General features: G+C 52.7%; 1 protein-coding gene and 1 long non-coding RNA gene across 25 annotated transcripts in view; one reads left to right on the top strand and one right to left on the bottom strand.

Annotated features, from left to right (window-relative positions):
- Positions 1–1,016: 1,016 nt before the first annotated feature.
- Positions 1,017–26,936, bottom strand: part of PAX8 (paired box 8) — a 60,953-nt gene continuing 35,033 nt past the window's right edge. For 3 of the 12 annotated variants that reach the window (XM_084993342.1, XM_084993348.1, XM_084993351.1), the window contains 9 exons: positions 26,124–26,324; positions 24,112–24,200; positions 23,727–23,852; positions 23,325–23,500; positions 18,051–18,171; positions 17,374–17,580; positions 10,954–11,055; positions 3,590–3,676; positions 1,017–2,173 (listed from right to left, as the gene is read on the bottom strand). In XM_084993342.1, the coding sequence (XP_084849468.1) occupies positions 2,097–2,173; positions 3,590–3,676; positions 10,954–11,055; positions 17,374–17,580; positions 18,051–18,171; positions 23,325–23,500; positions 23,727–23,852; positions 24,112–24,200; positions 26,124–26,324 (1,186 nt within the window). In that variant the 3' untranslated portion in view covers positions 1,017–2,096. Of the gene's footprint in view, positions 2,174–3,589; positions 4,314–4,336; positions 5,788–10,423; positions 11,056–17,373; positions 17,581–18,050; positions 18,172–18,345; positions 18,666–23,324; positions 23,501–23,726; positions 23,853–24,111; positions 24,201–26,123; positions 26,325–26,936 lie in introns of those variants that run through there. The other 9 variants (XM_084993343.1, XM_084993347.1, XM_084993345.1 and 6 more) reach the window with 7 other exon arrangements.
- Positions 17,766–26,936, top strand: part of LOC146396255 (uncharacterized) — a 31,069-nt gene continuing 21,898 nt past the window's right edge. For 11 of the 13 annotated variants that reach the window (XR_014825781.1, XR_014825782.1, XR_014825779.1 and 8 more), the window contains exon 1: positions 17,766–18,072. This is a non-coding gene — a long non-coding RNA (uncharacterized LOC146396255). The remainder of the gene's footprint in view (positions 18,073–26,936) is intronic. The other 2 variants (XR_014825788.1, XR_014825791.1) reach the window with 1 other exon arrangement.

Genomic DNA, 26,936 nt, shown 5'->3' with positions numbered 1-26,936 from the left:
TCTCAGCCTCTGCTGTCCCAGCCTGGGAATGCCTGGGTGGGTGAGGACTCTCCTCTGCCATTGAACTCAACCTCGGCTGTCATCTGCCTGGCTGTCAGCACTGACCTGGGCATCCTGCCTCTTGGTCCAGCCAGGTCCCTCACAGAGAGGGTCCACACAGATACCAGTCATGCACCCTCTTGGGGGCAGAGCCTTTGGAAGTCACCATTGTAAGTTCCACCCTGTTCTCCAAAATTTTGTAGAAGGGTTTGTCCTAAGTTTCTACAGTGGCTCCCTTGCCCCTTCCAGCCCCAGCTTCTCAATTGCTGAAGTCTTGGCAAATATTTGGGAACCATACACACACACACCAAAGAAACGGCTTTCAATGGCAGTCCTGGGACCTCCCCTGGGTCTAGAACCCCTGGCTGAGGGACCTGTGGTACTGGGCCAAAGTCCTGGGCTTAAGCCAAGAGGACTGGATTGACTACCACTTCCTGCCTTGGGCAAGTTCTTTCATTTTCCCCCTGAGCCTCTGTTTCTCCATATGTAAAATGGGGCGAATGCCAACTTAGTTTATGTGAGGCCCCCAAGCAGCAGAGGCCAGGAAATGTCCTCCCTTCCCTCCTCTCCCACCATGGGGATCCTAGGTGCTGTTTAGGTGGGCTCCAAGGGAGAGCTGTTCCTGATCTGTCACCATCCTTCCTGGCTGATTCTCTGGCTTCCTGTCAATAAAAATAGCAACTGCTTGTGGGGAGTCTGGGATTGGCCAGGCCCCAGGCCATGTGCTTATTTTATCCTGGCATTCACTCATTATAGGAGCAATCAAAGCTTGGGAATATGTGGTTTGCCTTGAACTTCTCTATGGGTCAGAAGCCCTGTGCTAAGTCACAAATCTCAAGGGCCAGGGCATGTGCCAATGGGCATTAATGGTCCTTTCGACTCCCAGCTCCAAAGTGAGCTCATTGGCCCCTGGACCCGAAGGTTCTCTGGAGCAAGCCCAGTTTCGGGGTACCTCCTTCCCCAGCCAATCCCAAAGCTGGAGACCAAGAGTAATGGTTTATTGAGTCATGTGGCAATGGTGGGTGATCTTTAAAAAAAGAAAGAAGCGTCAAGGAAGAGAAGACCAATAAGGCAGGGAGACAATTCACTGAGAGGAAGAGGAAAGCTTGACTCAAGCAGAGCCTCATTTACAGTATTTACAGTCAGGCCTGGGGGTTGGGGGCGGGGAGGAGCTGTGGGGCCAGAGAGGGAACCTCCACGGCAGGTTTGGGGGCGTCATCCTAAGGTGTCTTGGGTAGCTGCGGGCTTCGCCTTCGGCAGCAGGTTTGACAGGGCCGCTGGGAGCAGAGGCAGGTCTCCAGGTGCTGTTCCTGGCCCGCCCTGGCCTGGGCCGCACCCCACCCCCAGGAGCCCGGGCGCCTTGGAATGTCCGTCTCTAGGGCTAATAGGCTGGTCTGTAATAGGGGGAGGGGCTCCTGGGATGGAGCTACATTCACAGCAGCGGCTAAGAGGGCGGCGACCACCAGGTGGAGCTCCTGCTTGGCCAGACCCAGTCCTCAACCCGCGGCCAAGAGGGAGGGGCAGGAAGAGCCTAGCAAGCTGCATAGAGAAGGTGACTCTGAGTGGTTGGTGGCGGGGGGGGGGGGGGGGGGGGGGTGCTTCGCACCCCTGTGGTTGGTAGGCTGGACAGAAGCCCTCCCAGCCCACAACTGCTAGAGCGGGTCGATGGTGGAGCCACAAAGGCGCCTGTGTGGCCCCCAAGCCCGTTGTTGTCGTGGGTCCCTGTGCCATCCCCCCCAAGCTCCTTGCTGTCCCCTCTTCTCTCCACATCTCTCCTCCAATTCTGTCTCTTTGGAACGGGGGTGGGGGGGGTGGGGGTTCTCTCTTCCTGGGACTCCCGGGCCCTCATTAAGGAGTCTTGGAGGACAGTGCGGCCTTCTCCAGAGTCGTCCTGTCTCTCACGGTTCATTAAATCAACCACACAGGGAGTGAGCCGCGATGCTGGATTTGTGGTTATTTTTCATGTAATAAATAAAGATTCCTTTGTGTGACTCTCTGGGGCCTGTCCCAGACTGAGTCCTCCTGTGGCTCGGTGGCTCCCACTGTCCCCATGGCAACTACAGATGGTCAAAGGCCGTGGCGGTGGTGGGCGGTGCACTCGCCCTTGATGCGGAACTGTAATAATATGGGGAACCTGGATACGTTAAAGAAAAATAAGAACATCACTGCTGATCAGAAGGGGAAATTGCACCACAGCCCTCCCCTGCATCTGCTAACCTTTAAGACAGCACAAGTTAATCATTGATCCCCCTGGCCTATCTGATCATCAAAGATTAACTCCTCTCTGGCCCTATTTCCTCCTCCTCTGGCCTCACCTTTGAGTTTCTGGCCAGAAGGAGAACAGTGGCTCCTTGCCCTTCCCCCCACAACTCCTTTGACCTTCAACCATCTGGTATCAGGGAGAGGACCAGAGAGAGCAGTTACATCTGGAACCCCCAAGTGCCAAGTACCCTGGGCATAACTGGGGCCTTCTCCAGTCTTGCCAGAAAGGTGTGAGGTCACAGAAGCTTCTTCTTAGGAACTGGGGGGAAGAGGGGGAATTGGATTCTGATTGGCAAGGGGGATGAGCATTTGAGGGCCCCCCCACCTGGAGGCTCTGCACACCTGCAGGATGGGAAGCCTGGGAAGGCTTCTTGGAGGAGGAATATCTCAATGGTCTCATCTTTTCTGGCTAAACTGAACAGAAGGGAGGCTTGAGCCCATCTGGTAAACACCAGCCAGGTCAATCAGACTCCTAGTCATTTCTGGAACATCATGGGGTATTGGGAGGAGAGGGCAGGGTCTGAGGAACAGGAATGGACAGTCCCACCAGGCCTGCGACAGTGCCCTTGGGGCTGGCCGCACTGCGCTGTGGCTTCTGTCGGGCTCGGGCTTGCTCTGAGACCCTCAAGGCCATCCCTCATGTTCCCCATTTATGGGGCTCAGTTTCCAGTAAAGCTTCTCTCCCCAGCCTAGGCCCAGGCGGACAGGGGCAACAAGCGGCTCCAAAGCTCCCTCTCTGGATCTTGATCCTGAGGGCTACCCGCATCTCAAGCCAAGTATCAGGAAGGTAGTGGAACAGAGGATTTCCATGTGAGGGCTTTGGTACTGAATCACGAGTACCTGCCAGCCACTTAGATGGCAACCACAGGATGGCACTGTTTGCAATCAGCATGCTCCCCGGCAGGGGGCAGCCACACGCAGGCAGGGCACACCTGCGCCAGAGTCTGCAGTTGTAGGACCCTGGGTCCCTGAAGGCAGGGAACCCCCTCCAAGACTTCGCAGGAGTCCACCCTTGCCCTCCCAAGGCCCAAGCCCTGAATCTTACACAACGCAAAGAGTTCATGAACATGTCTTTGGGAAGGAGAAGGGAGAGCGATGCACGGAACTCTCTCTCCCTTCTGCCTCTTCCCCTAGACAAGCTGGTACCCTGCCTTCTCTCTACCTGCCTGCATTATGGACAACACCTGTTTCCCCAGGCCCTCCACCTAGAGGGGCCTCCCAGCTCTCAGGCAACTTTTGGCCCAGCCTTGCCCCCCTGACCTGCCCTGCTCAGCAGAGGGCGACTTACTCAGCAAGCTGGAGTTGGGGAAGCGCCAGGCCTCGCTGTAGGAGGAGTAGGGGGTGTGGCCGTAGGTGTTGCCAGAGTACTCGCTTCCTGTGGGAGGCACACAGGTGAGAGACCCCCCCATGAGGTACACAGCATCAATGGGAGGCTGGGGACAATGGGGACAAGGGCCTGCAGGACTGGCATCCCAGGGGACAGGTGGAGCCAGGGCTTGGAGAGTGAGAGCTGGGAAGGGCCCTCCATCAGCCCTTCTGGAGCCCCTCAGTCTGCATCATCTAGGCAATGCCCTTTCTGTCAGGTTCTGGAGGTACAGCCCTGACAAGCTCAGCCTCAGAGAAACCCCAGGAGGTAGGCATTGTTATTACACCCATTTTCCAGATGAAGAAAGAGAGGCTTGGGGATCTGCAGGAGCTCACACAGCTGGAGGATTTGGTGGAGTTTGGAAGCTGCGCTGTGACTCCAGGTGCCCAGGTTCTAACCAATTCTACCTGCCTGGGCCTTCTGTAAAAAGGCCTTTCTAGGAGTTCCCATTGTGGCTCAGTGGTTAATGAATCCGACTGGGAACCATGAGGTTGCGGGTTTGATCCCTGGCCTTGCTCAGTGGGTTAAGGATCTGGCGTTGCTGTGAGCTGTGGTGTCGGTCACAGACACGGCTTGGATCCCGTGTTGCTGTGGCTCTGGTGTAGGCCGGCGGCTACAGCTCCGATTGGACCCCTAGCCTGGGAACCTCCATATGCCATGGGAGTGGCACCAGAAAAGGCAAAAAGACCAAAAAATTAAAATAAAATAAAATAAATAAATAAAGCCTTTCCAGGAGGGGCCAGTGTGAGTGAGGGGGGTTTAGCGATCATGGAAGGACTCAATAAGTATAAACTTGGTGGCCTACAGGAGTTTGCGTTGTGGCTCAGAGTATTAAGAACCTGACTAGTAACCATAAGGATGCAGGCTTGATCCCTGGCCCAGCCCAGTAAGTTAAGGACTGGGCATTACCGTGAGCTGCAGTGTAGGTCACAGATGTGGCTGGGAGCCAGCACTGCTATGACTGTGGTGTCGGTTGGCAGCTGCAGCTCTGATTTGACCCTGAGCCTGGGAACTTCCATATGCTGTGAGTGCAGTCCTAAAAGAAAAAAAAAAGAAAAAAAGGTATCCCTTTAAATAACAATGACCAAGCTGAGCAGACCACCCCAAGTACTGGTGGGACTCAGGACAGAGTTTAAAGCAGGCAAACCCCTTTCCCACACACTCCTCCCCCTTATTCTCCTAGTCTTCCTATGAAGCGCTCATTAATAGGGCCAATTTATAGAAGAGGAAATCGGAGCACAGCACGATTAAGGAGTTCGCCTCAAATCACACCTGGGAAATGGCAGAGCAGAGGTTGACTGGAAGGCTCTTAACTCTAAATTTCAGATAATCCATTTACGCCCTTAGGAGACAATTCCATCCCCAAAGCTAGGTTCCTGCCAGCCCTGAGCTCCGATGAAAGGTCCACACTGCCTTCCAGATTCCATCTGCTCCTTTGAGCCCAGTGCCTTCTGGGGCTCCTGGTCTCTCCCAGACTCTGGAGCCAGCCTGCCTGGAGTCAACTCTTCATGGCCCACTTCCTAGCTGTGTAGCCTTGGACAAGTCACTGAATCCCTCTGAGCCTTGGTTTCCTCATCTGTAAAATGGGGCAAATTACTATTCCTAATTCATAGGGTTTTGGCAAGGACTCAGTTAGATAACATACTTCAAATGCTTATGGGCACCAGGCTTGGAATATAAAAAGCAGTCAAGAAACGCTGGTTCTTATGATTGTTCCATTAGATGGATGCTCAAATAAAGCTCAACAGAGCCTCACACCGGCCATCATCCAACCAGTTTAAAGACTGAACTGGCGCCAGTGGGGGCCGCTTCCCTGGCAGAGAAAGAGACAGCTGCACAGGAGGAATGGCAGGCAACAGGCAGTAACACAGGAAGTTCCTTAGGGGCAGGAACTAAGTCTAAGGCAAGTCAGACACACAAAAAATACATGTAAAAGAAGGGAGGGATGGAGTGCCCACTGTGGCTCAGAGATAATGAACCTGACTAGTATCCATGGGGATGCGGGTATCATCCCTGGCCTCGCCCATCAGGTTAAGGATCTGGCATGGCCATGAGCTGTGGTGTAGGTTGCAGATGTGGCTCGGATCTGGCATTGCTGTGGCTGTGGTGTAGGCCGGCAGCTGCAGCTCCAATTTGACCCCTAGTCTGGGAACTTCCACATGCCGTAGGTGCGGCCCTAAAAAGCGGAAAAAAAAGAGGGCAGGGAGGAAAAAAGCAAAGGGAAAGAAAGGAAACGAATAAATGACCTCACCACTACCCAGAGAAGGAGAGACATTTGCAGCAGGCCACATGCTCCATAAGAGGTTGTGCCAGTCCCCCGGCCCCCCCATGCCTACTCCAGGGCTCTTTCCTGTACCCAGTGGGACACCCCACACCTCCCTGGGTTCAGTGTACCCTTGAAGGAAGCCGATTCTACACTGGCTACACAGCAAGCGACCTCGTGCCTTTATTCCCCCCTCTGCTCCCAGCCCAACGCCAACCACAGCCCACAGCTGGCTCCAAAGGACAGGAAGAGAGGCGGGAATACAAGGTGCTTGCCCTCTGCCTGTGTCACTTATTCACTCACTCACTCACATGCTCTTTGATGGAACACGCAATGACAGAGTACCTATCTGCCAGGTTCATACAGAAGGTGGGGTAGGGGATGGGGCTCAGGAGGTGGTACACTCCAGGGAGCAGCATCTACCTACCATCGGCTCTGCAAACCCACCTGCAGCCACAGCAGAAGAGACGTCCCTGCACTTGTGAAAGGCCTTCCCATCCTCTTTGCTCTGCATTCTGTCCCACCCATCTTCCTCAGGACTTCAATTTAGCCCTTCTCTTCACTCTTCATCAATTCTCTCTTTCCAACTCATTGCTACCTTAGCCAGCAAACACGCCCTGCTCTCTTCTCTTTTAAAAATCCTCTTTTCCCACATTCCTCTCCAGCTACCAGCCCTTCTCTGCTCTCCCTTCTTCACCCCCCTCCAAAGGAGCCAATGCTGATCCCCTTAAATTCCCACAACCTCTACCCCGATCATTCCATCACCGCCCCCAATCTCTCAGCAGATGTTGATTCAGTTGGTCACTCCCACCACACCTTTGGGTTTCATGATGCCCACGCTCATGGCTGCCTCCTAACCCAGGGACTTTTCCTATTCTCCGGCCTTGCTGGCTCCTTTGCTGCTACCCCTCTGAATGTTGAAGAACCCCAAGGCTTGGTTTGTGAGCCTTCTGTGATTTTCCATCCACATCTTCTTTCTAGTGATCTTGTGTCATCCCTTGATATTAAATAACAGCTCTGTGTACGCCCTAGTCAGGGTTCTTTGCCAACTTCAGACATTCATCATGTGCCTACTGATGTATTCACCTGGGTAGTTAGGAGGTGTTTCAATCCTAACACGACCCAGTGGAACACCTGACCTCCACATGCCTGATGCTCTACCTCTTCTTCCTCCAATCCCCCCCATGCCTCCTTGCCGCCACCATCCACGTCTCTTTCTCCTCCTCCTCTGCTACTTCCCTGGCCCACACCACCGCCATGTCTTGTGTGAACAACTGCAACTGTCCCTTCTCTAACTGGTCTCTGTGTTTTCCTCTTTTGACTTTCTATCATCTGTTTTCCCAGTGGCCTGAGTGGTCTTCAAATTCAACCCATCCACTCCCCACATCTCCTCATCTTGCAGTGCTTGTTCCTCTCACTCACCGTTCTTGGATATACTCACCCTCTTTCTCTGTGTGATCATGCTAAACTAGTTCCTGTCCTGGGGCCTTTGCACTTGCTGTTCTTTTGGACTGGGGATGGTCCGCCCCAGTTTATCACTTGGCTGACCATTCTGAACACCTTCTCAGAGAGGCCTTTCCTGATCACCCAATCTAAAGTATTTATCTTCTCTCCCTGTGGCTTTTTATTACATCATTCCATTTTGCTGTCTTCCTAGTGCTTATCACTATCTGAAGTTATCTTCTTTATCCATTTGTTGTTTGTACTATATTTTTCCCCCAGTATTAGGCTGTAAGCTCCATGAATAGAGGAACCTATCTTATTCACGACTACATCCCCAGCATCTCATACCATAGTTCCTCAACCACTATTTTTTAAATGAAAAGTAGTGGATGGTTGAAAGGATGGATGATGGAAGCGTGGATGATGGATAGATGAAAGGATGGATATATGGAAGGATGGATGGATGGATGGATGGATAGAGGGATAGAAGGATGGATGAGGGGAGAAGAATGGATGAATAGAAAGATAGACTGACGGATGTGTAGATGGATGGATAGATGGAAGAAAGGATGGATGAAGGAAGGATGAAGGATGGAAGAATGGATGTGAAGATGCATGGATGCATGGAAAAATATCAAGAGGAATGAATGAAGATGGAGAGAACATCTATCTAGGGTTGTCAGTTCAGCTCCGGGACTGGTCAGGGGGTTATTAACTGTGTTAATGTGGAAGAAACAACAACACAACAATTAGCATGCAAAACAGAAGACGAATGGACAAGAGAGATCTGTATTCTGGTCCTACAGCTTGTATCATTGCTTCTGGTGTGGTGGGAGGCAGTGTAGCGTAGTGGAAAGAACCCTAGATTTGAAATAAAAAGAACTGTGGTGGAACAACCCAGCCACTTAGTATGATTATAACCTGGAGCACACCACTTTGTCTTTCTAAGCTTGTTTCCTTATCTCCATAAAACTAAGATCATTCCAGCTTCCCAGTCTTAAGGTGAGGATTAATGAGAAATAAACTTCTATCTATGAATGGCCAGGTGCACAGAAAGTATGTGATAAATGATTTCTTCCTTCCTTCCACAATTGATTGAAGAATGCCATTGGTATGCCTTGCTATGAGCATTTTGTATACACCTAGCACACAGTAGATGCTCAGTGAAGGTTTACTGATTTTAATGGACGGAATCCCCATTCAGTCAAGTAGGAAATTGTGACCACTGGTAAGAGATGGACAAGTATTTTTTTTCTACAAAAAAATTCCTTAAGAATTCACTGGCATCATGGAGTTCTCAGGAACCAGGGGATCATTTAAATAATATTCCATTTTCTTTTCTTTTCTTTTCTCTTCTCTTTTTTTGTTCTTTTCTTTTCTCTCTTCTCTTCTCTTCTCTTCTTTCTTTTCTTCCCTCCCTCCCTCCTTCCTTTTTGTCTTTTTAGGGCCGCACCCACCCACGGCATATGGAGCTTCCCAGACTAGGGGTCCACTCGGAGCTATAGCTGCCAGCCACAGCCACAGCCACAGCAACATGGGATGGGAGCCACGTCTGTGACCTACACCACAGCTCAAGGCAATGCCAGATCCTTAACCCACTGAGCAAGGCCAGGGATCAAACTAGCAACCTCATGGTTCCTAGTCAGATTCATTAACCACTGAGCCACAACAGGAACTCCAAATATTCCATTTTCTGAAAACTGATTTGCGTGTAACTTCTTGGGAGCCCATGCACCATGCCAGGAAAGCCCTCTCTTGCAATTCCCTTGTAGTCCATATGCTGTACTTGTATTATTTGTTTATTTTTTCCACGAAACCCACTCAGGATGAGGTCTTTATGGAAACAACCTAAGGGCCTTTGATGAGAGGCCTGCGCCTTCCAGCTCCCTCACAGGTCAGATTCTGGGCCCCAGGAACCCCTTGCCCTGGGTCTGCCCTCAGGGGAATGAGTCATAATTAAGAGAAAAGCCTGTGCTTTCAGCTTCCTCCTCCCCTAAGCAGCCGGCGGTGGGGAGAGGTGGAGAGGTTGGAAGGGGGATGGGGGGAGCCGACTGGAGCCTGGGATTTTGATTGAGAGGCCCCATTATCCACACTCTTAAAAAAATAACCGAATCTTTTCCTTTTTTATCTTGACCAATCTCATTTCACGCTCCAGAAGAGGAAGGGAGGGAGGGAGGGAATCCGGGGCCAGGAGGGAGAGAGGAGTCAGTATTCTGTATTTTCAACGCTGCATTAAGCACATCGCCACGGTAACCAGGCAGCAACAAGTGCCAGCTCAGCGGGTTCCCAGGAGCTCAGAGGCCCCTTCCCTCCCTCCCTCCTCCCTCCCCTCTCTCTGCCTGGGAGAGCCCAGCCCACCTGCCTGGCACAGGGCACCCAGAGTGGGTGGCTGGCGGAGAATCACCCCTGTCAGCAGGGGCAGGGAGGAGGGCAGAGAAGCAGGCCTGGGTGAATATCCTGAGCCAGAGACACTGGCCCAGGGCTGGCAAGGGGGTCACAGATACCTTGATTCATCAGAACCCCTTCCAGATGCTCCAAGTCCTCAGGCCTCTCCGACCAGTGGAAATGGCTCTATTCTACCCTATCCATCCTTGAATCCTTCCTCTACAGTTCCTAAAAGAGTGAGATGCACCTAAAGAAACCCACTGTCCTCAAGTGTCCAGACCCTGGTAACTTGGTTCCCTGCTGGGTGGCGGGGAAGATTCCAGGACAGTCCAGGTGAAGATGGGGGGAAAGGCACCGCTCCTCTCACACTCTAGCGGAGTACCTTTGGGGTACCCAGGCCATGGGTCCTGTCTGTGCAGGCTCGCGTGAGCATGGGGTGAAGATGCTATGGTTCCGCCATCTTCATCACCATCATCACCAGCACCATTCATGTTCGGATTTGGCAGCATGGGCAAACTCATTAGAGCTGAGTAACTGGGAGACCACAGTTACTCGAAGGCTGGGCTTAGGTTTAGTTCAGAGTGTTGTTTTGTTTTTGTTTTTATTCTTTTTAGACCCACGCCTGCAGCATATGGAAGTTCCCAGGTTAAGGGTCGAATCAGAACAGCAGCTGCCAGCCTATGCCACAGCCAAAGCAACGCCAGATCCAAGGTGCATTTGGGACCAATACTGTAGCAACGCCGGATCCTTAACCCACTGAGTGAGGGCCAGGGATGGAACCCACATCCTCATGGATATGAGTCAGGTTCATTACTGCTGAGCCACAATGGGAACTCCCATAGCTCAGAGTGTTTTGATGGCCCCCAGAGGGCTCTCCATCAAGCCTCACTCACTGCATCACCACAAGAAATGGCAGAGTTCCCACCTGGACACCAGTCTGTCTCAGTCCCTCCCAGTTTCATCATGGTGGGGAATATGGGAGCATCTGGGAAGAAGGGGACTGAGCTGGGAAGAGCTGAGGAGCCAGAACTGCACTCAGGTCTTTTCTCCAGGCATTTCCAAGAAGATGCATCCTCCTATGCTCTTCGGGAAGTCTAGGGGTGGGGCACACAATACCTCTTGTCCCCTCTTGCTCCACCTGGGACCACCACTTCCTCCTTACGATGCCTCCCCTCTGCCCAGCCCCTCCCCTTACCTGCCACCATGCCTGCGATGGCAGAAGAGGCATAGCTGCCCTGTCCACTGGTAGGGATGTGGGGTGGGTATCCAGGCAGCGTGGGCCCCACCATCTCTCGCCCTGGAAAATACAGCAAAGGGTCATTAGGGGATGATTGTGGGCTCCTGTACTTGCTGTCTCGCTCCCCTGAGGCTCTGCAAGTCCTTGCTCTGCTGTTCCCACTCTCTTCCAAGCCATTCTTTCTTCCCTTCTCCTCTGAGCCCAAGCTCCCTTCTCCTCTGCTGGCCTTCACCAGGCCACTGGCTCCACCACGTAGGGGGCACTGGCTTCTGCAGTGCCCTGTCCTCCAATGATGCTCTTTACATGAATCATATTCACCCATTACAGTGTGATGGCTTTGGAGGGAGGCTGGGGGCTATGTTCTCTAGGTCTTTGGGGTCCCCTATCACATCCACATAGCAGCCAACACAGAGGCCTAAGTAAACACACTGAAAGGCCGTTGGACTCAGAGCTCACTCCCTTTCAGGGTCAGCTCAGAGGAGACCCAAGAATAAGGCCCTCTGTAGGGACAGCGAAGGGGAGGCTTGTGGGCCCATCCTTCTCCTTTTGCAGACCTGTGGCAGACATTGCTAATCACTTGCCGCACTCTTTCCCACTGAGCCAGAGGAGGGGTTCCTGCTCCTCAACCTGGCCTTTCAGGTGAGTAGAACCTATTGCAGTCATGAAACATACTGCTTACTCCTGACCTAGAAAGGAGATACGGGCAGACAGACAGTGTTTACACATTACTGTGCGCCATTGACATCTGTCCATCTTACTCCTGAAAAGAACCATTTTCAGCAAAACAGACAACCATCTCTCTTTTCGTTTACCAATAATTCGTGGGTAATCCCCTTGCCTTGGTGGCACAGAGCCTGCTCTGTGAAGTCCTGATTTCCCTGGCTCTGCCTCTCCTCCCCATCAAGTAGTCAAAGCTTCCCATTCTGGGAGTTCCCTTTGTGACTCAGTGGGTTATGTGCCCAACTAGTATCCATGAGGATGTAGGTTCAATCTCTGGCCTCGCTCAGTGGGTAAAGGATCCAGCATTGCCTTGAGCTGTGGTGTAGGCCAGCAGCTGCAACTCTGATTCGACCGCTAGCCAGGGAACTTCTATATACTGTAGATGCAGCCCTAAAAAAAAAAGAAAAGAAAAGAAAAGAAAAGCCCCCCATTCTGGACACCCTGCCTAACTGACTAACTGGCCTGGTGAGTTTCTCTCCATTGGTACCATGTGCCAACAACCACAGTCCTTCACCCACATCCCTTCTTCCACTACCCCATGTCCTGCAGACCCATCACATTCTCCCTCACCCAAGGATTCCTGGCAAGGTGACAATACATCTTGGCCTGCCGAGGTTGTGACCACTGTCCCAGCACATTTATTAATAATGCCAGTTTCACTCTCAACATGCCCCAGTTTTTTTTTTTTCCCCTGTCTTTTTGCCTTTTCTAGGGCCACTCCTGCGGCATATGGAGGTTCCCAGGCTAGGGGTCTAATCAGAGCTGCAGCTGCCAGCCTACGCCACAGCCACAGCAACGCAGGATCCAAGCCACATCTGCAACCTACACCACAGCTCATGGCAACGCCAGATCCTTAACCCACTGAGCAAGGCCAGGGATTGAACCTGCAACCTCATGGTTCCTAGTCAGATTCGCTAACCACTGAGCCACAACGGGAACTCCAACACGCCCCAGTTTGAATGATGACATTGTTTGGTCATCCTGGTTCTTGGTGATGTTTATGAGCACTACTGACACTTGGGACCCCGGAATTCTCTGTGGGGGGCTGTCCTGTGCATTTTAGGATGCTGAGCAGGGTCCCTGGTATCTACCCATGAGATGCCCTGAGCAGTTTCAACCCGGTTTAATAAACACAAATGTCTCAGATATTGTCAGATCTCCCCAGAGGGGCAAAATCACCTCTGAATGACAGCCACTGTGTTACCCGAACGTCTTTACCTCTTCCACACTGGAAGTTGCTTTTTCTCCTAGGACTTCTGCATCAACCCACTTACCAAGCACATACGCTCCAGTGCAATATTTGTCCAACTTCCCTCCCATCAGCCCCCCTGAGGTCCTTGGCAGCCTCTCCAGGGGGTGCCTCATAATAACGAAAGGGAAAGGATATCCCATGAAAGCTTGCATACTGTCAACATATCAGTAACTGACTCCTTATCTCTATTCCTAGAGATGCCATTCAACAAATACTGATTGAGCAACTCTCATGTCCTAGGTACTTTTCCAAGCACTTAGAGATACAGCAGTAGGTAAGAGCGCTTAATTAGCAAGGCCAGACACTAAATCAAGATGGGGATAGACTGGGATGGGCTTCTGGAACCAAGCCTGGGGTGTCAACCAACAAGACCAGGCCTACTGGACCTCTGCCCTTCCTCCAGAAGGAAGGGGCTACGAACCTGAGGATCTCTGTCTTTATTCTGCCTCTACAACCCATTTTCCAGATGCCCTGAGACCAGCATCTTACATGCCTCCAGCCTCAGTTTCCCATGCAACATAGGGAAAAAAAAATAAGAGCGGCCACATGCACCTTATTACTATGACCATGATGTTATCAGCATTATTCAGAGCCAGGGTTTCAAGCCACAGGTGCATGCTGATTAGTGCCATGGACACATTCTATCAATTGTCACATGCCAAGGGAGCTTTGCAGCTCAGTGGGCAGAGTACCAGGGCACAAGCTCCCCTTAAGCCCCAATTTAATTTAGTCACAGGTGGCCCCGTGCGTCCCATCCCACAAGAACTTGCTCCCAAACTGCTCTTGGAAGAAGAATTCATCAGCCTTAATATTCTAGTACTCAGCCTCCCAGTACTTTGGGTAATTTTAATTTTCATCTCCTCTTAGTCCCCCTGATTTTCTCCCAGTGGGACAGAGGTTTCTGAGTCAGAGGCTGGAACAGGCTCCTGCAGCCTTTCTCCCGGGGAAACTTGACCTTTTGAAAAGCCTGCTGCGACTGTCCTCATGATGGCCTTCCCCTGGACTCCACACCACCAACTTTCCTATCAGTTCCCAAGAGACTGCTTCAATTCCCTAAACATGCAATCTCTTCACCCAAAGCCAAGAACCTTGCGACCTTCTTAGAAATCACAGAAGCCATGAGCTGGACGCACTTCAACCCAGACTAACCTAATTAATTTTTCATTCAGCCTAAGTTTATCTTTGGTTTGTAATTCCATCTCCTCTGCTCTTAAATATACTTCTAATACAGTCTTATTTTTAAGAAGCGGATGTAGCTACAGCTGTTGTTGACTGGCTGAGAGGCGAGGCTCTAGAAGAAAACACTAGCACCCTTGATAGATTGGTAAATACTCTGAATATGGGTAGGGACCAGGATCAGAACACCATGACTCGGAGGAATTTGAGGGTAGAGGTGACTTCAGAGCACTTTATCTGCCCCCCTTTGATGTCTGCCCTCCATGTGACCTCTTTTCAATGTCTTATCTGGCTCTGATAGCTAGGAGAATTTATGGCAATCCAGACATCTCTTTGGCAGGATTAAATATAATTTTGCACAAAAGGATGGAGGCGTGTAACGGACTCTTTGATGATAAAACCAAAGTCAGGGCTTTCTCGCCAGCTGAGATGGAGTCAGCCCTGGAACCACCAGAACAAGGACAGCCTCAATGCTGCTCTCAGCCAGTAAGGTGGGTCTCGGACTGGGCATATGATGGGAAGTGGGGGGATCAGAACAACTGGGTCTTGGCTTCCCTCCCTTCTTTCCTCCCTCCCTCTCTTCCTTCCTTCCTCCTTTTTTTTTTTTTTTTTTTTTTTTTTTTTTGTCTTTCTAGGTCCACACTGCAGCTTATGGAGGTTCCCAGGCTAGGGGTTGAATTGGAGCTACACCACAGCCACAGCCACCCCATTGAGTGGGGCCAGAGATCGAACCCATATCCTCATGGATCCTAGTCGGGATCTTAAACCACTGAGCCACAAAGGGAACTCCCCTTCAAGTGCATCTCTTCCTTGAATAGGTTTCCAGCCTCCAGACTCTTGAGATCATTTCCTTCCTAATCTGCTTTCTCACTGCCACGTCCCCCTGGCCCTCTTACCGTGGGTCAGCCACATGGTAGATATTTATGTCCAGTCTTGACTAGAGGCAGCAGGTGCGCAGACTTGCAGGAGCTCCAGGCCAACGCTTGGGCTCAGCATGGATGCCAGCCATCATGGGCCTCGTGTCTGAGCCCCGGGGCTGGTCCAGCTCTATGAACTGCAGCCTTGACTTGCCTCCTGCTCTCACGACTCTCCCGGACCCAGTCCTGCCAAACCTGGGCACCACTTGCTCTTCTCAGAGCCCCTGCCTCTGTGCTGCCTCTTCAGCCCTCAGGCTGGCCTCCACAGCTTTCACGGGGATCACACCACGCCCTTCAGCATCACCTGGGCCTGGCTCTGGGGCACCCCTGCCTGCATGACCACCAAGTGTCTGCTGTCAGCTGCTCTGTCCCATGGGGTGTGTGTGGGGGGGTGACCTCCCAGGCCTACAGTGGTCCGGAGAGGGCATGTCCTTTAAACTAAGAGCTCATAGAAGTTGGAAGCATCCCCCTGATTTGATTGCATGTTGACAGGGGGTGCTTGCTGCTCGAAAAAGGCTGACAGCAAGGGGAGGGAGCAGGGGGCTTTGGGACAGGGAGTCTGCACTGGGCTGTTCAAGGCAACACCTCACACCAGCACCCAAGGCTGTGCTCTGATTTATCGGCTTCCCAGTGTCCTCCATCATGCCCTCTACTCTCTGGTTGGTCCTGCCAAACCTCTCCAGAGCTCCCACAGGAAGTGAAGAGCTGTTCCCCATCACCACGGAGGCAGGCCCGAAGCCTGGGCTGGTCCACCCCACTGTGGATGTCAGTTTCTTCTCCTCCTCTGCCTCCCTCCCCTCCTGTCCCGGTCCCATTTTCTCTGGCTGACATCACTCAGCTCACAGATTTTTCTTCTTAAATTACTTTGGTCAAAACAAATGACCCATCTCCGCTGACTTCACCCTCTTTTGAAATTCTGCACTCTGAGTCAACACTTTCCTCTTGCTTAAGATCCTTAAATGCTGCCTCTGCCCACACACTGGGTTTCTTTCATGAAGCCTTTACCTCTGAGCCCACCTCTTCTGAGAGGACCTCCCTCATTAGATGCAGGGATGCACAAGAAAAAAAAAAAAAAAAATCCTAGGTGCCAGACAGATATAAAATGTAGAGACAGATATAAGAAAGGGTCAGTGAACTTGAATAAGGTGACCCTGTGGTCCCTCTGGGTGGGGAGAGGTCTGGTTCTTTTGGTGCAGTGATTTTCAAGTTCAGGGGCTTTCTGTGGGAAAAGCCCCTACTTCAGACAGAGCAACTCTTCATCTGCCTGGTTTGGAGACCTGGCTCCCGTCAAAGCTTGCATTTCACAAGAGTGTTCTGAGGTCCAGTAAGTTTGAAAATCCACTGGTCCTGGTCTGGTCTGCCCCACTCCTGGCTTCCTCTGTGAGTCCTGGTTCAATGCCTTGGGCCCACATCTGAAGATTCTATCTTTGTGATGGTCCTTCAGATATCTAAAGACTGTCAGGGGCCTCTGTCCCCCACCCTCACTCCCCCCCAGGCCTTCTCCTGCCCAAGCCAAACATCTCCAACTCAGCCGCTGCTCAGACCCTGGCTAGATTGCCTGATGTTCTTCTATCAGGGAGACCCAGCTCTGCTGGGGTCTGACCCACTGGGCACACGCAGGCCGAGCCCTCACCCTACTGGACCCCTGGTCCTATTCAGGGGCCTTGGCCAGGCCCCTTTCCCTCTTCCATCAGTGTAAGGAGAGATTTGCTCTAAATGCCCCCAAGGCGCTTCCAGCTTTAAATGTTTTGAGGCCAGTGAGGGTCCTGACCAGAGGTCCCTGCTTCTCCACCGCTGGGGTCAGTGAGTCACTCTGCTTGAATGTCCTCCAAGGGTGACACCGTGAAGCTGGGCACAACCACAGTTACACTATGGAGACCCAACTGGACTGACCCTCTGTCTTTAGAAATTTGATCCAGAATTGGGCTCGCAAAGCCAAGGCTTTTCTCCCTCCAAAGTTTTCTCTCTCTCTCTTTTTTTTTCTCTTTTCTATGTTTTACCCAGACCACGTGTGTTTTCACAGCTTTAGGGAGCCTGGCTCCTGGCCTTTCCTGCTCTTCCATGAAGCCTCGGGTTTCGGGAAATCAGCCAGGCACCCCACTTCCAGGCACCCCCAGAGTGCCTGCCCCTCCCACAGCTTGGCTCTGCTGTACCTTCAAGAGTCGCTAGAGGAATCAGGAATTGGGGGATGGTGGACAGGACTGGGGGCCAGAGAAAGGGCTGTACCCAAAACCAGGGGCCTGGCGGCCGGCCCTGAGAAACCCCCCTCCCGCCCCCCGCATGGCTACATGGCCCGGGACCTCCCTGTCGTACCTGAGAGGAGGGCCTGGCCCGTGAACTGCCCGTACACGGAGGCAGCATGGGGAAAGGCATTGAAGGGCGGGACCGAGGCACCAGCTGGGACCCCGGAGCCGACTTGCTGCAGATCCAAAAAGGCGGAGCTAGATAAAGAGGAAGGGGTGGAGCTAGAACTGGACACCTCGGGGGTTTCCTGCTTTATGGCGAAGGGTGAATGAGGATCTGCCGGAGGGAGGGAGACAACAAGGAGAGAGGGGTGTGAGATGACGGGGTGGGAACATGCACAATCCAAGCCATGAGATGTATGGGGCTGGGGATTGCAGCGGCTGCGGCGGCGGCGGCGGCGGGTGGGCTCCTCCCTGCGGCTGGGGGAGGGGCTGGGTGGGAGGGGCTACGCGGTGTCCCTCAGGTCGGGGGAGGAGGGGCGAGCGCGCTCTACCTCCTTTTTGTGCCTCTGCTAGCGTAGACGCGGGCTGCGCGCGCCCCGCGGCAGGGACGGGGGCCAGGAGGAGGAGGGGCTGAGGATAGAAGACGAGACCCTCTGGACCTACCTGGAGGCCCAGCCGGCACAGCCCGCCTCTCCTCTCCCGGCCCAGCACCCTAAAACCTTCCCCTTCACCATCAGCCAGCTCTGCCCCTCAGCCCATCCTCGCAGCTTGGCCGCGTGGCCCAGGAGATTCTGGGCATCGTACCTGCCACCACGGGGTAGGTCTGGTGAGTAGAGAGGTTGCGCCCCAAGGGTGTGTTGGAAGGGGTCAGGGTGGCCTTCCCGTCGTCCAGGGCGCTGTTGAGCAAGGGCAGCGGATAGAGGCCCTGGGGAACAAAAAGAAGTCAGCTCACAGAGGCTCTGGGCGGCAGGCCTACCTAGAGACCCCACTGTCCAGTCTCGCCAAGGAACATGCCCTTCCTCACTGTCCCCATTCCCACTCATTCTTTACTCCCCTTGGCCTGTTTCCTGGGCTCTTACACTCTGACCCACAGCCTTACTGTTTTTCTCCCAGTCCCAGGCTCAGGATTTTCCCTTCTGGAGCCCCAGCTGGTGGCCCGCGGGCCAGGCACAGAATGGAGCTTCTGCTCCCAAGGACCACACCTCGGCTGGACTCCCGGCTCCTTTCTGGTCTCCTGACCCTGTTTGGATGCAGGGCAGGGTGGGGGCAGTAGGCAAGTGGGACCCTTCAGAGTGCTTCGCTGCATTCTTTCATTTAATTCTTCTCCAGCCTGGAAATGCAGAGAGGTCCAGAAACTTGCCCCACGCTCTCATGGGGCAGAGCCAGGATTCAAACCTCAGGGGTCTGGGCCAAGTGCCCACATTCTCAGCCACTGCTCTGCAGTTGATAACATCCTGACCAGTTTTTTCTTTTTTCTTTTTTTCCTTTTTACGGCCGCTTCTGTGGCATATGGAAGTTCCCAGACCAGGGGTCGAATCAGAGCCACAGCCACAGCAACCCGGATCCTTAACCCACTGAGTGAGGCCAGGGATTGAACTCGCATCCTTACGGGCACTAGCCACAACTGGAGCGCCTTCTGACCACGTCTTCATTTGCGAAGACTGCCTGTGTCATTCAGAGGCATGGCCCCCAAGAGCCCTGGGGTGTGGTTGAGCGATCTTATGTCTGTTTTATAAGTGGAGAGCTTGAAGCCCAGAGAGATAAATAAATGACCGGGTGTGTATGAAACAGGCATTAAACTGAGGACATTGGATCCTGACCCAGACACCCTCTCCGTCAATAAAACGGCAGACTTGATACCCCAGCAGAACAGGTGGATTTCTCCCCCCAGGAGAAACTCCAAATCCAAGCAAATCTAAATGTGCAGGTTCAACTTGAAGATGATACATGGGGTTAATTTTGTTAATTTTGTTTGAAAAACTCTTGGAGTTCCCGCCACGGCACAACTGGGTCTTCTGGGAGCGCTGGGATGCAGGTTTGATCCCCAGCCTGGCACAGTGGGTTAAGGATCTGGCATTGCTGCAACTGTGACTTAGGTCATGACCATGGCTCAGATTGGATCCCTGGCCCAGGAGCTCCATATGCCAAGGGGCAGCCAAAAAAGAAAAAAACAAAAACTCTCTGTCAGCTACCTGGGAGTTTTCTTCATTAAAACCTCGCTTTTAGACTCCACCTGGCTTTCCCTGACATGGGCAGAGCCATCTCCTGTGATGCTCCCGCCAAGACTATTTTGTTCAGTTAAAGGCAAGGGTACGCCACCCCTCACCTTACCCCTCTTCCACCAGGGCACCAGGCAGCACACACCTGCTCCCCATGTGTCACACATGTCAACCATGCGCCCTGTCAACCAGTGGGCAAAACTGAAATCAAGGCCTGCTCCATGGTTACATAACTGCTCCTCGAAAGGCAATTGCTTTCAACAATTTCCATCAAGCTGGGTTCTCCTAGGAGCCACAGCCCTTCCCGTGCCAGGGACTTTTAGAAGACACAGTCAATTCTGGAGGCCACAAAGGCACCATTACTGTGTAGTGGCAATTACTAACTAAATGGTACTCTGGTTCCTTGCCTCCCGAGGGAGACTGCTTCTAGGCAGGGTGGGGTTGCTTAGAGCCTGGCTTCATGAAATTGAACACAAGACTTAATTTCTAGACAGTGTAAGAAGAGTTTAAGATGTTTTATGGAGGGGTTGATTTGACACCAGATACCTTCTTGAAATCCTACAGCTTTCCAAAATCTAGGCAATTCAATGAAAAACAAACCTATATAGTGAGAAACTTTGGGGATGTTGCCCTGAATGGCTTAGACATCCCAGTGATGAATGGATTTCTTATTGGGATTGAACTTGAATTGGGGTGCAGGGGGCACAATGTTTTGGCACTTGGGCAAGTTTGAGCCCTGCCTCTGCAGTGGCCAGACCAAGTGGCTTTAGTCTCCTTGACCTTTCTGAGCCTTGATCTTCTCCCTGTATAACAGGGAGGACAGAATATACTTCACAAGGTTGATGCAAGGAGGGAATGAGATTTTATACACCTACATTAAACGCTTAGCACAGACTGCTGGGTGACACGTACTCAATAAACAGCTATTTCAGAGTTATGCAAAGAGACAGAGGCTGCTCAAGTCTTTTTTTTTTTTTTTTTTTTTTTTTTTTTTTTTTTTGTCTTTTTAGGACCACACCCTTGGCATATGGAGGTTCCCAGGTTAGGGGTCAAATCAGAGCTACAGCTGCCGGCCTACACCACAGCCACAGCATTGCCAGCTCCTTAAACCACAAGGCCAAGGGATTGAAACTGCATCCTCATGGACACTAGTTAGATATGTTTCTGATGAGCCACGATGGGAACTCCAGAAGCTACTCAATTATTGGACTGTCATTGTAATAGTCATAATCTGTTTTTTTTTTTTTTACTTTTTAGGGCAGCACCTATGACATATGGAAGTTCTGAGCTGCAGCTGCCAGCCAGTCACAGCAATACCGGATCCTTAACCCACATCCTCATGGATACTAATCAGGTTCTGAACCCACTAAGCCACAGCAGGAACTCGTATTGATCTGCTTCTTGATGCACCTGTAAAATACAGGCACGAGTGCTTCGTAGACTCCTGACTATGCCTGGTAGTGGCATACCAACCAGAAATGAGGCCACTGGACTTTTCTGTTGAAGGCTTTGCCCTTTGTTGATTTTACAGAAAAGATGGCCATGCCCTCGCCCCATCCTAAGGTCAAGGGTGAGAACCTGTGCTGCTGCCTTGGCTCCTCGGACCAGAGGGCCTTCCTGTGCTCAGTGGGAGAGCATGGAGTCTTCCTTTAGCAGCGCTGACAGTCACCAAGGGTGAGGAAGGCCAGGGCCTGGACACGAGGAGCTCTGGGCACAGGTTGGGTTCTCCCTGCCCCTCAGCACCAAGGAGGGACATGAATGATTGGCCGAGGGAGGGAATGAATGAGTGATGGACACAATGAAGCCTCTGTCTCCTCATCAGTAGGGTGAGGGTTTGCAGTAGTTCTGGATTTTAAACTCTTTTTTTTTTTCTTCCCCAGTCTTTATATAAGAACTCAGGTAGAAGCACCATATCCAAAGCTGATGACCATGGGCTGGGTTGAGTGAAACCGGAGCTGGGAGGCCTGAGCTCCACAGGGCTTTGCTTCCCCAAGCGCTCTCTATGCTCTCTGGCCCTGGGTCACCTCTGCACAAATGGAAAGATTGGACTAGGTGGTCCCTAAGGTCCCTCTAGCTCAAGACTCAACATTGCCAGCTTGCTGCAGGCTCCTTGTAATCAAGCAGGCTCCCTTGGGAGGCTTAGGAATGGAGCCAGGGTCTCAGCAGCAGGAGTTTCTCTATCCTACCAGGCTCTGGGCTGTGCAGGCCCCTTCTCACACAGCGGGCCACTGCTGAGGCCCCATTCCCTCCCCCTGCCCGGGGGGGGGATGTGCTGACTCGTGGATGAGCGCCTGGCCCGCTCCCCAGGACTGCTGACGGCCAGCTTTCTCTGCACTGTGCCTGGGTGCCACAGCCCAGGCTGATAAAATCGCTGACGCAGATTGCCTGCCCAGCTGCAGGGCTGGCACCAGTCCAGCAGCCCAGACGGTCACTGGCAATGGTTCAGCTGATTACCGGCATCGTAACCATTGTCCTACTCAGATCTTAAAGGTGTACAGGCTCCCCTCACTCCTGGATCAAATGACAGCATGAGCAGACACTGCCCTAGCGAAAATCCTCAGCGGGCTGGCCTGGCAGGGTGAGAGAGAGAGAGACATTGCAACTCTTGTGTGGAGAGAAGATAATGAAGGGAGAGACCAGCGGGCCTGGAAGTTAGGGCAGAGGCATGGAGCTTTTGTTGGGCTCAGGACAGAGGTGGGGGTACCTTTGACATCTCTGCCAGCTTTTCATAGAAGCCAGCCCATTAGAAGCCATTTCACCTGTCCTGAGCACTTGAAATAAAACTTCCCTTGCTGTTTACTGGGCTGGATTTTTCAACACATTCACTCAATATGCTTTTTTTTTTTTTTTTTTTTTTTTTTTTTTAGGGCCAAATGTGCAGTATATGGAAGTTCCCAGGCTAGGGGTCAAATCAGAGCTACAGCTCCTGGCCTATGCCACAGCCACTGCAATGCCAGTTGCATCTGTGACCCACACCACAGCTCAGGGCAATGCTGGATCCTTAACCCACTGAGTGAGGCCAGGGATTGAACCTGCATCCTTGTGGACACTAGTCAGGTTCCCTCAGTATGCTTTTATGGGGTATTATAAGAGAGGCACAGTGTTAGGTGATGGAGATAAAAAAGATGTCTCAAGATGCTGTGCTCTCCTTAAGAAATCTGCCATGTCTCTACATCTCTGTCCACTGGATGGTTAGGATACCCGGTATGTTCTGGGGAGCGGTCTGCTGGATGTTCAGAAGCACAGGCCAGGGGGAGGGGTGAAGCGAGTCTGGAGGGCAGGGAGGGATTCAGGGCCCAGGTGATGCTGGAGCTGAGTCATAACGACCGAATAATGGCCAAGCAGTATTTTTCCAGGCAGAGAAGTGGGAGGAAAGGCATTCCGCCAGGAGGGCACACCTTGTGCCGGGGCAGAGAGGTGTGAACATGAGTGGCGTGATGGGGAGCATGAGCCAGGCAGGAGCGAGGGAGCACAGGCGAGAGTGGCCCAAGGCAGGGCTGGAGGTGCTGGTTGAAGTCATGGTGTAAAAGCTGGAGCTGTGGCTTTATTGTTGTGGGATCTTACCCGGCCGTCTGGGGAAGCCACGCCAGCACGGGGATGGCACAGCTGGTTGCCTTGCTCTTAAGCTTAGAGGCTATGGGTGAGGGAAGGCATGAGGGCTTCTGGGAGGATGAAGAGGAAGATGCTAGCATGCCTGAGGCTTGGAGCTGCAGGGAGCACGTGCCCTGAGCCCATTCAGCAATTTCTAGCTGCCCTCATGGCAGGACAGCAGGCTGCTGAGCGAGCTTGCAGAGACCATGCCTTGCTCCGCCCCTGCTCCACCGGCTTACCTCCCATGCATGCGCGTGGCTGCTCTCACCTGCTCGCCTTTGGTGTGGCTGGGGGAGGCGTAGGCCTCCGGGTAGTGCTGCCGCTCAAAAGGGCACTCGAGTGGCTCCAGGTGGTGCTGGCTGAAGGCATCCGTGCGCAGGTGCTTGCGGGGCCCGCTGCTGTTGCTCTGGGAGTCGATGCTCAGCCGGCAGCTGTCCTGGTCACCTGGCGGGTGTCCCCAGGCAGGGAGAAAGCTTTCAGGGGGCCTGTTGGCCCATCTCCTGGGCCAGACTGTGGAGCAAACTGGGCACTGGGGCACTGGGGGTGGCTGTGGCCTCTTAAAGATAGGCCTATCTTTAAGACCTAAAGCGGGATTCTGTCCCATCAGAACCTCAGCAAACTGCCCCTCCCCCCAGCCCCCAATCTGCCCTCTGGTCCCTGCAGCACTCACTGTCATCCGTTTTCCTCTTGCTGTCACTGCCAGGCTGGGCAATCCCCAGGAGCCCATTGATGGAGTAGGTGGAGCCCAGAGAATCCGACTGAGGAGACTCTGGGGGCGTCACAGCTGAGCTAGGGACTGGAGTTGGGAGAGACAAGGGTCAGGATGTGGGAAAGACATGCCCAAGAGCACTGCTGCCAGTGCGGAGGGGTCAGGGGACCCGTTAGTGCCAGGGTCCTTGCCTGAAGTGTCTCCACCCCTCCTGGGATCCCAGCAAGGCTTTGTCTGTGTGGGCGTGTCTGTGTGTGACTTGATGTGTGTGCCCACATGGGCCTGTGTGTGTGTGTATGTGCATGCACCAGGGGCTGAGTGTGCCTGTAGGGCCCTGGGCACTCACTCAGTGTGTGTCCTGGGCTCAGGGACTTGGTGGCCACGCAGCTGTCCATGGGGAGGTTGAATGGTTGCTGTACTTTTGTCCGGATGATTCTGAAAGGAAGAGAAGAAGGGTCCTTAGAAGAGCAGGAGGAGTTCCTGCTACTAGTTAAGAACCTGACTAGTATCCATGAGGATGCAGGTTCCATCCCTGGCCTTGCTCAGTGGGTTAAGGATCCGGCACTGCTATGAGCTGTAGTGTAGATTGTAGATTTGGCTCGGATCCCGTGTTGCTGTGGCTGTGGCATAGGCCAGCAGCTGCAGCTCCCATTCCACCCCTAGCTCGGAAACCTCCATATGCCATAAGCCGCAGGTATGCCCCCTGACCCCCCAAAAAAAGAAGAACAGGAAACAGGGCTCCTGGGTGTCCCTCTTGTCCTTTTGTGATCCCACCTGGGCCATCCCACTCAAACTGTCCACACTCAAACCCATGACCTTAATCCCCACACCTGGTCCTTCCCACTGTTCCCCTTTCATGATTAGTCCTCCTGGTCACTCAAGGCAGAAATACAGGTGGGGCTTGACCCCTGCCTCCCTCCCTCCTCCGTGGAGCCAATCATCAGGTTCTGAGGGTTTAACCTTGTAAGTCTCTCCAGCATCGGTTTCTTTCTGTATCTCACGGTCATGATCACAACCAGCTCTCTCTGTCCAGGGTTGCTCACAGGCCCACCCTTGTCTGCTCTTGGCCCTTTCTCCTCTTTTTTTTCTATTGCAGCCAGAGTGGACTTTCTGAGGTACAAGTCAGCCTTGTGTTTAACATCTACCCAAGTCCTTCCCATTGCTTATAGATCAGAGGCCAAAATTCATAGCATGACTAGCAGCCACTGAAGGGCAGTGTTTGCTGACATCACCTGAGCCCACCTCATGCTCCCCTCCTCTATACCTACTAGCTGTCTTTCAGCTTCTTGTATTGAGATCTTGTAATGAGGTCCTATTAGACACAGGGCCTTTGCATGTGCTGTTTCAGAGCTCTGTTCACTCCCCGCTTTCTAGTGGTTAACTCATTAGTTATTTCTTACTCAGGGGCATCTTTTCATAACCTCCCTAAACTAAGCCACCCCAGCTCAATACCCTCATATTTCTCTCTTTAGGGGGATATAGAGCTGCATTTTTACAGTTGTTTGTGGGGGCCCTTAATTAGTACTTGATTAGTGTCTGTTTTCCCACTGGACTGTAAGCTCCACTCAGACAAGAATTGTGTGTTCCCAGGGCCTATACTTGAATAAATTATGTGTGTGAGAATGACTGAGTGAGCAAGTGAATGCTTGATTGAGGTAATGAGTGAATCATGCAATGACTAAACCAAAGAGTGAATGCCTGAACGAGGGCCAGGTTAGGGGTCTTGTGCCTCGCTCAGGAAAGGATCAATGCAAAAAGAAGTTTCTTTTTTTGAATGAAAGAGGATGTGGTTGATGCTAGAGGAAGGAAACTGCAAAGAGTCCAATGGGGTGGGGGAGTCAGGTGAGGTGGTGGGGAGTTAGGAGTGGGCCTGGGAGAGGAGGGGGCCAGCACCACAGTGAGGAGGTGGGAGGCATGTACCCGCCCTACCTGACCTGGGCCCCCCGGGCACTTCTGGGCTCGACTCTCCAGCATTCGGGCCCCTTGCCAGTCTCTGTTCCACTCAAGCCAGGCCCTTCTGCAGGCCTACATCCTCTTTTTTTTTTTTTTTTTTTTTGCCTTTTAAGGCCACATCCACAGCATATGGAGGTTCCCAGGCTAGGGGTCGAATCAGAGCTACAGCTGCCAGCCTACACCACAGCCACAGCAACATGGTATTCGAGCCATGTCTGAAACTTCACCACAGCTCACGGCAACGCCGGATCCTTAATCCACTAAGCGAGGTCAGAAACTGAACCCACATTCTCATGGAAACTAGTTGTGTTCATTACCGCTGAGCCACAACAGGGACTCCCAGGTCTCTGTCTTGATTCCCCCAAGCCCAGGTGCCCCGGCCCCTGACTTCCGTGGCCCTCTCACCTGTTGATGGAGCTGACACTGGGCACAGTGTCATTGTCACAGACGCCCTCGGCCAGGAGCCGGTCTCGGATCTCCCAGGCAAACATGGTTGGGTTCTGCCTCTTGTAGTCCCCGATCTTCTCCACCACCTTGGGGGTGGCCACCTTGGGCTTGGAGCCCCCTATCACTCCAGGCCGGATGCTGCCAGTCTCGTAGTACCTACTCCAATAGAGAACCCCCAGAGAATTACCCAATAAGCAGGTGGGGTCTTTGGGTGGGAACTTAGCCTGAGACTCTTGTTCCCCTGTACCCCTCTGAGGCTTCTGGGGAGGGGCCTGGAGGTGAATCACGCCCCAAGGCTGGCCTCCAACACAATGTTCCAAGCACTGCCTGTTTCCCTTGCATGGGTAGGTTTATGCTGCTGCCAAACCAGAACTCTCTCCCGAAGACCTCAACCCAGGACACCTGTCTTCTCTCTTTCCTGTCATCCCTCTGGCCCATTGCCTGCACCTGAGCACCTGCAGAGGCTACCTTATGGGGCACAAAACATCTCCCCTCCAAGAAGGAACGTTTTGCCTTATGTGCTCTATGTGTGCATCCAGGTTCAAGGTGACGCTTTTCTCCGTCCCACTTTTCTTGGCTGAAGCAGGACCTGCTGTTCTCAGCCATCCCTGTTTTGTCCCTCCCTCCCCAGCAGGTCAGTTGGGGTCAGTGGGTCCTCTGTCCTGTCTTGCTGGGTGTACCTTTGTTCTCCATAATCCCCACCCCACCCCCTCTACACACCCCTGACCACTGGTTTTCCACCAGGTTACATGGTTCAGGTTGAAGCTGCTC

Source organism: Sus scrofa, chromosome 14 (assembly GCF_054392235.1).
Source record: "Sus scrofa isolate SSC_HxYL_T2T_F1_AM1 chromosome 14, Sscrofa_HxYL_maternal_Yorkshire_Landrace_v2.0, whole genome shotgun sequence".
NCBI lineage: Eukaryota > Metazoa > Chordata > Mammalia > Artiodactyla > Suidae > Sus > Sus scrofa.
This window is presented reverse-complemented; position numbering and strand designations above follow the sequence as displayed.